At 37.1% G+C, this 11,612-nt stretch overlaps 1 protein-coding gene across 1 annotated transcript; it reads left to right on the forward strand.

Annotated features, from left to right (window-relative positions):
- Positions 1–9,553: 9,553 nt before the first annotated feature.
- LOC307186844 (signal transducer CD24-like) lies at positions 9,554–10,767 on the forward strand. The gene has a single exon (XM_079922415.1). The coding sequence runs from the start codon at positions 10,335–10,337 to the stop codon at positions 10,569–10,571; it is 237 nt and encodes a 78-aa protein (XP_079778541.1). The 5' UTR covers positions 9,554–10,334; the 3' UTR covers positions 10,572–10,767.
- Positions 10,768–11,612: the final 845 nt, after the last annotated feature.

An 11,612-nucleotide genomic window follows, 5' to 3' on the forward strand; every position in this document is an offset into this window, starting at 1 on the left:
CACTGAAATTGAAACTGTGATTAAAAATCTCGAACAAACAAAAGCCCAGGACCAAATGGCTTCACAGGTGAATTCTATCAAACATTTAGAGAAGAGCTAACACCTATCCTTCTCCAACTCTTCCAAAATATAGCAGAGGGAGGAACACTCCCAAACTCATCCTATGAGGCCACCATCACCCTGATACCAAAACCAGACAAAGATGTCACAAGGAAAGAAAACTGCAGGCCAATAGCACTGATGAACATAGATGCAAAAATCCTCAACAAAATACTAGCAAACAGAATCCAACAGCACATTAAAAGGATCATACACCATGATCAAGTGGGGTTTATCCCAGGAATGCAAGGATTCTTCAATATACGCAAATCAATCAATCAGTGTGATACACCATATTAACAAATTGAAAGAGAAAAACCATATGATCATCTCAATAGATACAGAGAAAGCTTTTGACAAAATTCAACACCATTTATGATAAAAACCCTGCAGAAAATAGGCAGAAAGGGAACTTTCCTCAACATAATAAAGGCCATATATGACAAACCCACAGCAAACATCGTCCTCAATGGTGAAAAACTGAAACCATTTCCACTGAGAACAGGAACAAGACAAGGTTGCCCACTCATACCACTATTACTCAACATAATCTTGGAAGTTTTAGCCACAGCAATCAGAGAAGAAAAATAAATAAAAGGAATCCAAATTGGAAAGAAGAAGTAAAACTGTCACTGTTTGCAGATGACATGGTACTATACATAGAGAATCCTAAAGATACTACCAGAAAACTACTGGAGGTAATCAATGAATTTGGTAAAGTAGCAGGATACAAAATTAATGCCCAGAAATCTCTTGCATTCCTATACACTAATGATGAAAAATCTGAAAGAGAAATTAAGAAAACACTCCCATTTACCAATGCAACAAAAAGAATAAAATATCTAGGAATAAACCTACCTAAGGAGACAAAAGACCTGTATGCAGAAAATTAAAAGACACTGATGAAAGAAGTTAAAGGTGATACAAATAGATGGACAGATATACCATGTTCTTGGATTGGAAGAATCAACATTGTGAAAATGACTATACTACCCAAAGCAATCTACAGATTCAATGCAATCTCTATCAAACTACCACTGGCATTTTTCACAGAACTAGAACAAAAAATTTCACAATTTGTATGGAAACACAAAAGACCCCGAATAGCCAAAGCAATCTTGAGAACAAAAAACGGAGTGGAGGAATCAGGCTCCCTGACTTCAGACTGTACTACGAAGCTACAGTAATCAAGAGAGACTGGTACTGGCACAAAAACAGAAATATAAATCAATGGAACAGGATAGAAACCTAGAGAGAAGCCCACGCACATATGGTCACCTTATCTTTGATAAAGGAGGCAAGAATATATAGTGGAGAAAAGACAGCCTCTTCAATAATTGGTTCTGGGAAAACTGGACAGCCACATGTAAAAGAATGAAATTAGAATACTCCCTAACACCATACACAAAAATAAACTCAAAATGTATTAAAGACCTAAATGTAAGGCCAGACACTATCAAACTCTTAGAGGAAAACATAGGCAGAACACTCTTTGACATAAATCACAGCAAGATCCTTTTTGACCCACCTCCTATAGAAATGGAAATAACAAAAATAAACAAATGGGACCTAATGAAACTTAAAAGCTTTTGCACAGCAAAGGAAACCATAAGCAATATGAAAAGACCACCTTCAGAATGCGAGAAAATATTTGCAAATGAAGCAACTGACAAAGGATTAATCTTCAAAATTTACAAGCAGCCCACGCAGCTCAAATTCAAAAAAAACAACCCATTCCAAAAATGGGCAGAAGACCTAATCAGACATTTCTCCAAAGAAGATATACAGATTGCCAACAAACACATGAAAGAATGCTTAACATCATCAATCATTAGAAAATGCAAATCAAAACTACAATGAGATATCATCTCACACCAGTCAGAATGGCCATCATCAAAAAATCTACAAACAGTAAATGCTGGAAAGCGGGTGGAGAAAATGGAACCCTTTTGCACTGTTGGTGGGAATGTAAATTGATACACCCACTATGGAGAACAGTATGAGGGTTCCGTAAAAAACTAAAAATAGAACTACCACATGACCCAGCAGTCCCACTACTGGGCATATACCCTGAGAAAACCATAGTTCATAAAGAGTCATTTACCAAAATGTTCATTGCAGCTGTGTTTACAATAGCCAGGACATGGAAGCAACCTAAGTGTCTATGAACAGATGAATGGATAAAGATGTGGCACATATATACAATGGAATATTACTCAGCCATAAAAAGAACCGAAATTGAGTTATTTGTAGTGAGGTGGATGGACCTAGAGTCTGTCATACAGAGTGAAGTAAGTCAGAAAGAGAAAAACAAATACTGTATGCTAACACATATATATGGAATCTAAAAAAAAGGTCATGAAGAACCTAGGGGCAAGACAGGAATAAAGACACAGACCTACTAGAAAATGGACTTGAGGATACGGGGAGGGGGAAGGGTAAGCACGGACAAAGTGAGAGAGTGGCATGGACACATATACACTGCAAAATGTAAAGTAGACAGCTAGTGGGAAGTAGCTGCATAGCACAGGGAGATCAGCTCAGTGTTTTGTGACCACATAGAGGGGTGGGATAAGGAGGGTGGGAGGGAGTGAGACGCAAGAGGGAAGAGATATGGGGACATATGTATATGTATAACTGATTCACTTTGTTATAAAGCAGAAACTGTCACACCATTGTAAAGCAATTATACTCCAATAAAGATGTTTTAAAAAAAACCTAACCACTAGGGAAAAATATCAACAGTACAATCCAAAGATGGGCTTAAATAGACTTGATAACAAATCATGTAAGACTTCTGGGTTTCGCAATCCACCTGGCCACCATAAACTAACGTTACGTTTTGACTGCTAAAAAAGCTAATATGGTCTTCGGAAAGAGAAATATTGCGTTACATTATGAAGTATATCTAAGAATTGTTTGTCTCAATCTAAAGAAAAACACCTGAGTTGCTGATGATAGCCAGTCTGAAATGCAGTAATGCCTCCTGAGGCAGTGAGCTGTCACTGGTAGGGTTGAAAGCAAGCCTGCAAGTTCATCTAAGACGGATGAAATTCACTTAGAAGGAAGGTTGCATTTGGTGATCTGAAAGAATGTTTAAATTCGAAGTTTCTAAGATTTAAAAGGAAATTCCTTGAGCTTCAGTTTTTGTGGTCTGTAAAATAAGAGGGTTTTCAGAACATAATGTATATCTACATAAAATTTTGTGCATAAACAGTGGACGTGTTTAGGCAAGTTCAAAATGGTAGAGCAAGATACCTGGTTTATTACACTAAAGATTTCCTAAATTATGGTGTCATTTTAATTTTTGTTCTCATTTAATTATTTCAGTGTTTATAGAATTTTATACCGAGTGACGTAAAATTTGTTGGTAGAACATTAATGGGGCTAAAAAGTTTTAGATGATATAATGACTCAGTTGTTTTGTTTTTAAAAATGAGCTAAGTTTTTGTTTTTTTCTCTAATTTGAGAATATTTGAGTATCCTCATATCATCAGGCAACTAGGAACCCCAGTTTTCTGGTCCTCAGTTAGATCCTGAAAGGAAAGCTGAAACCAAAGACATCAGGCCCTTCTAAAGAGGCTTTTTAAAACTGGTCCCAGTAAATAGGACTGGAATTCTCTAGAACAGCAGTTCTCAATATATGGTCCACAGGCCCCTGGGGTACTCAAAAGACTTTCAGGAAGTCTGTGAGGTTAAAGCTATTTTTATAATAATATAAGACTATATTTGCCTTTTGCATTGTGTTGACATTTGTGCTGATGGTGCTGAAGCTGTTATATGTAAAACTGCTGATGCCTAAGTACAAATCAAGGCAGTTCCACCAAACTATTAGTTAGCAGTCATTGTATCCTTCATTGCTGCACACTCACAAATGTCAGTTTTACTTAAGAATATCCATTATGAACTAGTAAAATTGTTAATCTTATTAAATCACCCTAGAGTATACTTTAAAATAATGGGAAGCAAACATAAAGCACTTGTGTATTTTCAGTTTAAAGCTGTTTTCATGGAAATTGGGAGTTCCATTTTTTCTTGAAAGATCTATTGACCAACAAACTATTTAGTTATTCAGACTTGGGTGTTTGGCAAATATTTTTTCAAAAGTAAGTGAAGTGAGCTGTCACTCAAATTTTCATATGAACATCAGAATTTTAGAGAACTTCCATGTGATACTTGAACTTGACATTTTCCCAAAGTTTTTTCTGATGAAATCAGTGGTGATACAACTAGTATTATTTTCTGATATTCTGTAATAAAATGTGTTAATATTTTGGAGATCTGCATAACTCAGAACCAGTATTTTCCAAATGACCGTCTCATGTTACAAATGATTCATGTTTAAAAGGTCCATTCAGAGTGCAAGAAAGACCAATGGATTTTAATGTCACAGAATATGCAAAGTTCACTGAGATTTTTTCAGATTCCTTGTTGCAACTTGTTCAGTTCTGACATAGCATCAAAGAAGAAAGTACACAAATATCTATAAAGGCTATTAAAATACTTCTCTTTTTCCAATTACATATTTCGGCGAGGCCTGATTTTCTTCATATACTTCAATCAAAAAGCACATAGTATTTGGCTGAACGTAGAAGCTGATGTAAGTATCCAGCTGTCTTTTATTAAGCTGGACATTAAAGGGATTTGCAAAAATCTAAGATGATGCCACTCTTCTTCATCTTTTTGTTTGGGAAAATATAGTTATTTTTCACAAAATATGTTATTTTTGCCATAACATAATGTAATAAATGTATTTTTAAATCGATTAATAAATATTTAAAATATTTCTCTTTTAATTTCTAATACTGTAAATATTGATGGATGTAACTCACATAAACAAAAATTTTTGGATTTTCTCCATAATTTCAAGTGTAAAGAAGTTAAGAATATGCTGGGGCTACAAAATGGCAATTCTATCAGGACCTCCTTTACAGAATTGACTCTATTTGCCCTAACACAGCCTTTTCTTGGCTTTGCTTCTAGTCTTAAAATAAGATGCCCAAGGTGAGGTCTTGATGACTGTTAAAGCTTCACTAAGTTTTCTCCAAATCCATGAACTTCACTGCCCTGACTAAATCCCCTTTGGGAAATTAACAGCTTGTGTGATTGAAAGTCCTCTCAGCCTCCCTTGGATGTGAAATAGTTTACTTCAGTGGCTGTACTTCTGTGTGGTGGGAAAATATCCCTACATTGGGCCCCTGCTGTGTGAGCGATTACCAACCTGGCAATGGAAAACGAAGCCAAAAATAGGGCATAAATGTGTGCTAACAAGAGAAAAATTACGTGAAAACTCAAACTTGAATTATTAAGGGATAGTTATCTTTAGGAAGACCCACATTTAAAATGAATGTATACAGGTTTCCTTTAATATGCAGATTTTTCTGGGCAGGTAAATGTTTGCTTACTGCTCAATCACTATGTAGAGAATCTTAAATCTAACGAATAGTAGTCATAGTCAGTTAATGAGCCCATTACAAATGGTTGCATGTTTCTAAAATTATAATGTAAGTCAAGAAGATAATATTTGATTTAAAATAATTAGACTGATAGGCAACTTTCTTTGGAAATCTCTTTACTAAGCAAAGTGATCTACATATAAGAGTAAAATACAAACTCTTCACAGTGTCTTTAGCCATTGACAATGATTTTAAAATAAGGCTACTCAGAATGGCTTTTCTGGCAATTGAAATGATTTCTCACATATTAGAAATTTCATTAAGCTACAAATTATGGAGGAAATATAATGTCTTTTTCTTGAGAAATTATTTGAATACTCACAAATATCATTCATGCTAATGACTGGATAAAAGTCAAAGTAATAAACCAAATGTAGCACAGGTCTACACTTATGATTAACATTCTATCAAATTTATATTTAATTAATTCAGGTAATGCATACTGAGACTTCCTTATAAGTTAGAAGCCCCAACTTTCAATTAAAAATTGAAAAGTTTCTGTACAGCTAAAAAATTACTAACAATAGGTAGCATTGATTGAGTGCTTGGTATATATGCAAGGTACTGCTCTAAGCACTTTACAGATATTGATTTATTTATTTTGCACTGCCCTTCTCCACAATCTGAGTCTTTTGACAATACACATATGTTTGGACTTATTACTTCTGTTTTATGTTTTGGTTTTATTTTTCATTCTTACTTTTCTCTTATTCTACTCCATCAACAAAAGAAATCATTATATTTCAAAGTCACAATGTTGTGACTTTGTCAGCATCAAACTCTGGTAATTTATGGAGTCACGACTCAGGTCCAGCCTCCCTGAGTCCATGTTCTTTCAGCAGGCCCATGCTGTCTTTTTTAAGTTGAGGATAAACAGAGGTGTCTGAGCTCATTAAAATGCCTTCCCTATAACATTTCCTTCCATGGTTAATAGTAATAACCACTTTATCAGTGGCATGGTTTCTGAGTCAGTGACAAGGTATTTGCATTATCCTCTAGGTTATCCAGATGACCTTACCATTGTCTAGGGCCATCCTAGCCATATCAATCATGGGACCTGCATTATAGTGTTGCAATGAGGATTAAATGAAATAACATAAACATGAAGTTTAGGGCTTCTCTGGTGGTGCAGTGGTTAAGAATCCGCCTGCCAATGCAGGGGACATGGGTTCGAGCCCTGGTCCAGGAAGATCCCACATGCCGTGGAGCAACTAAGCCCGTGTGCCACAATTACTGAGCCCGTGTGCCGCGACTGCCGAAGCCCGGCGTGCCTAGAGCCCGTGCTCCGCAACAAGAGAAGCCACCGCAATGACAAGCCTGCGCACCGCAAAGAAGAGTAGCCTCCATTCGCCGCAACTAAAGAAAGCCCACGCACAGCAACAAAGACCTAACACAGACAAAAATAAATAAATTTAATTAATTAATTTAAAAAAATCTCCTGGTGGGGGAGGATTCAGCATTAAAAAAAAAAAAACACGAAGCTTTAGCATGGAACCTCTCACATAAGTGCTCAATGAATTTTAGCTATAATTGTTAAATCTTGTGGTATTTTGGAGGTCATTTGAGGCTGTTGGTACTCTTTCCTTGGAAAAGGGTGAAAACTGGCTTAGTAACTCAACCAGGAGATGTGTTGACCACATAGCTTTCGACAGGGGTTGAAATTCAAGGGGCCAAATTAAGTACTATATGCTTAATTTGCCTCTGGGAAGAGGGGTGGCATTTGAGGTGGATCAAGTAAAAAAATTCTTTGGGATATTGGAAAATAAAATGCTGTGGAGAACAAGCATGAAATCCTATAACAGATCAGAGGTCGTGTCAGATTTGGAACAGGGAACAATCTGGTGAACCAGAGGAGAATGGGTTTGGAATGAGAGCTGATTAGGGAAAAAGAAAGGAGGGTCATAGGAAATATGTGAGCTCAGTCTACCCTTTGCCTTTATTGGATGCTAGGAGTATGGTTTATGGATTATCCAGTTGCTGTATAAAGTCAGAGGCAATGTCGGTCGATCCTAGTTTGGAGAATCCTTGAATGGGTGATGTAAATTCTCACATTGATGGGACATTGATAAGGAATTCATATTGAACAATTGTCTTTACACATAGTAAAGTATTTCACCTTTATTACAAACTTCTGCATTAGATATTTGTATTCTCAGTTTTGCAGTCAGAAGACAGATTTCAGTGGGGGGAATGTTTTAGTTATGGCTCTTCATTGCAGATGACCAAACCCAGTTGAACTAGTGTAGGCAAAATTGGAAATTAATTGGCATAAATACCCCAAACTATGTAAAGGGCAGGGACAACGCTGAGTCCCAGAGTTTTCTGGAACAAGGGAGAGTAGTGTTGCTGGGCCCCATTCTCCTGCTGGCTCTTTACTCCCCCTGCATCTTTCTGCATATCAACTTCATTCTTTCACATTGGCGTTTGCATATGGGGGAACATGGCTCACGGCTGCTCTTTATCTCAGAGTTTTTCCTCCCAAGAGACATAGGTGATAACTCTGAGTAGCTGAGCCATGTGCCCATTCTTGGACCATGGCAGGGGATTGGGCACTAAGACTGGTTGCTTCCACCATAGCCTCAAGTTTGAGTCAGGAAAGAAAGGGTCCACCCACTTCTCCATAATGATTTTGATTTGAAGAGGAGAGAAGGGCTGGGAAAACAAAACCAATAATAGATTACTCTGAATAACTCACCCATGGTCTTACACAATCTGTAAATATTGGGAAATAGAACTAGTCTGCTCTGGCTTTGTCCTAAAGCCTTTGCTGTTTCCCTATCAGCCTCCATTGATCTAGTTAATGCCCATCAACATGTAATTTGTTTCAGGACACTGGGTGGGGAGGGAGGCAATAGAATATTTCATAACATGGTTTTCACCACCAAAAGTGATCTTTCCTTCTTCCAACTGGTATAACCCAGTTGCTGCAACTACATCACTTCTATAAAACTTGTTGCTTATTATTCCATGTTATTTATTGACACTGCATGGATTAATGGTGGGTTATTTCTCTTTTATTGAATAGAAAGCTCCTGGAGGAAGAGAAGCCCTGTCACATAGCACCTGGAATAGCCCCCGATCTTATTTAGTGCTTCATAAATATTTGAATATCAGTCTTCCCAAAATGGGTAGGTTAGTGATTTCAAGTAGCTGTCATTTGTTTGCTTTTAGTGACATGTTTATTGAAGTATGATGTGCATACAGAAAAGTGCACAAATCATAAGTATATAGCTTGATGTAGTCTCACAATTTGGAAAATACCCATGTAAGCCACCTAGATCAAAAAACAACATAGCCGTACCCCCGAAGCCCTTTTGTGCCTTTTGTAATCACTACTCCTTCTAGAAGTAACCATTATAAGATGCTAATCACTACTCCTTCTAGAAGTAACCATTATAAGATGTTTTAAATAATGTCTGACAAAGGTATCATATCTTTTAATATGTGCTCTCTAACGGTATAAAATCCCTACGTCAGTGTGCTCAAAAGACCCGCATGATGTAAGCTTTTGACACTTTGCTTCACAAGCATCTAAGGCTGTGCTACAGGGCAGAATCTAGCAAGGAGTAAAAACCTAATGAGGTGTTCAGCGAAGAATGCTCTCGTGAAAGGATATTAAAGATGTGTGGATCACCTAGTTCCTGGAATGGGCTTGCACACAGACTAAGTCATTTTCTGGCCTCTTATTGGGGCTAGTGGTGGCTCAATGGAAAGCAAAGCATTCTGCTATGTTTTATCTGATTGGATTAATTTTTTTAATTTTGTTTTTTGTATCTTCCTATGATATCTGATTTTCTGTGTTTTAGCAAATACTTTTTTCTATAATCTCCTTTTAAAAATGTTGTGGTATCAGAAAAACTGCTTATGGTATCTCTAGTGTTTTCTGTACAAATATAGCACCTAGATATCCTACCTTTAGCTTTTATCTCTTCAAGTCACCCAGGCAGCACACTTTCTCAGTAGCTGTCCATGGAAATCTTGATTCATGTTCATATATACGCATGTTTCTCTTGTCGTTAAGGTTGGGATTAGAGAATTCTGCTTCATTTATAGTTCTAATGCAACCAAAAAGGCCAAATACTATCTGATTTCATTTTGTTTTGCCTTCAAGCTAGTATGACTTTCAGGTCTGTCTTAATGTTTGTCTGTTATATGGCTTTGAATTTTTTTCTGAACTTTGAATTTTAAAAAATTAGTTTTATGTTTGTGTAGCTCATGAAATTCACTAGTGAGGACTCCAAATGATGGAACTATGAACCTTAGAAAATGTGGTCCAGATTCTGATGACTTCAGAGAGAGTTCCACACATTGCCCCATTCTCGTTTTGAGAACATGGAAAACTAAAGCCATTGGATATGCTCTGTTGGCTCATCTTGCAAAGCTGTTTCTGTACAGTGGGCTTTATGCTCTGTTCTTATAAAACATCTTGAATGGAATTCTTTAATTTTGGTATTGTCCCCAGACATGTTCCAGGTTTCCATAATGAGTCTTTCATTGTAACCACTTCTCATTTTCCATTGATCCTACAGTTTTTATTGTGATTTAAAATGCCAGAGGGCCAGAAGACAAAGCAGAGTGAGGGCAAATAGAGCATCTTGTTAATATTGCTGCTGTGCCACACAGACCAGGCTTCAGGTGTAGGCTCTGCCCTTACTAATTCTGTGGCCCTGGAACACTACTTAATACCTCTACTTCGACCTTGCCTGCGTCCGCCGGGAGCCAGCAATCCTTCACGCACCCCGCATCCAGTGAGACGCGCTGTGCACCGACGGAGCGGACATGGGCAGAGCGATGGTGGCCAGGCTTGGACTGGGGCTGCTGCTCCTGGCACTGCTCTTACCTACGCAGGTTTATTCAAATCAAACAACTGTTGTAACACCTTCAAGTAATTCCTCCCAGCATACCTCAGCTGCCCCCAGTCCAGCAAATGCCACCACCAAGGCAAGTGACGGTGCTCTGCAGTCAACAGCCAGTCTCTTGGTGATCTCGGTCTCCCTTCTACATCTCTACTGTTAAGAGACTCAGGCCAAGAAACATCTATACTTCCCATCCTCTAAACCCAATTCAGATGGCATCCAGACATCCAGTGTGACAAGGGAAAAACAAAAAACAAAACAGGTCTTCATTGAATGAATCTGCTAGTTCCACACCTTATTTTATTGACAGAAACTGTTGAGGATCCCAAATTTGATTGGTTTGAAGAGCATGTGAAGGGTTTGACTAGATGAATGCCAATATTAAATCTGCTGGAGTTTCCTGTACAAGATGAAGAGAGACAACATCCAAAATTAGTTAAGAGATGATTTCCTTAAATGTGGCTTAAGAAGTATGGACACATAAAACTCTACCTTGAAAGTGAGAATAGATTTTATCTTACCTAGAGATAAAGAATGGGATGTGGAACAGAGATTGAGTTTTCATTTGTTCATTAAATTTATAAGGCCATAAAACAATGAGGCAAAACAAAGCTTCTGTGATTCTATTTTATATGTACATTAGAAGGAACTTCCAGGTGTTACTGTAAATGCTCAATGTGTTGTTTCAGCAGTACTAATTTAATGCTGATGTACTCTAGAGAAAATTTTATGTTAAGCTATCGCTGTTCTCTTGGGAACTGAACTCTTTCCCTTAGGGTTTGGGTTTGACATTGCATTTGAATTTTTATATAGTCATTGATATGTACCAGGGCAATGATGGATTGGAATCTACCCCAAATCCAAGCATAATGAGTACATTTTGCTTATATACTTATCAACTATTCTTATTCAAAAAGAGCAGTAGATTCATTTAGCTAAACAGATAACAAAGAGTAGAATTACATTGATCTCAACTAATTTCAAAATGCTTTTTATTTCTGCATATGTCGAATACTTTTTACAGTTTAAAAAATGATCTGTTTTGAAGGTAAGATTGACAAATCTTGAAATTAAAAAGGCAGATATGTGAAGGAGCTAAACTATAAATCAAATATATTTGGTAAGGGAAGACTGGAAGCTTGCTTACATTAAATTCAGAAAAACTTTTATACTCTTTTCTGTAAATACTTCTTTTTAAACT

This window comes from Stenella coeruleoalba, assembly GCF_951394435.1.
Source record: "Stenella coeruleoalba genome assembly, chromosome: 5".
Classification (NCBI taxonomy): Eukaryota; Metazoa; Chordata; class Mammalia; order Artiodactyla; family Delphinidae; genus Stenella; species Stenella coeruleoalba.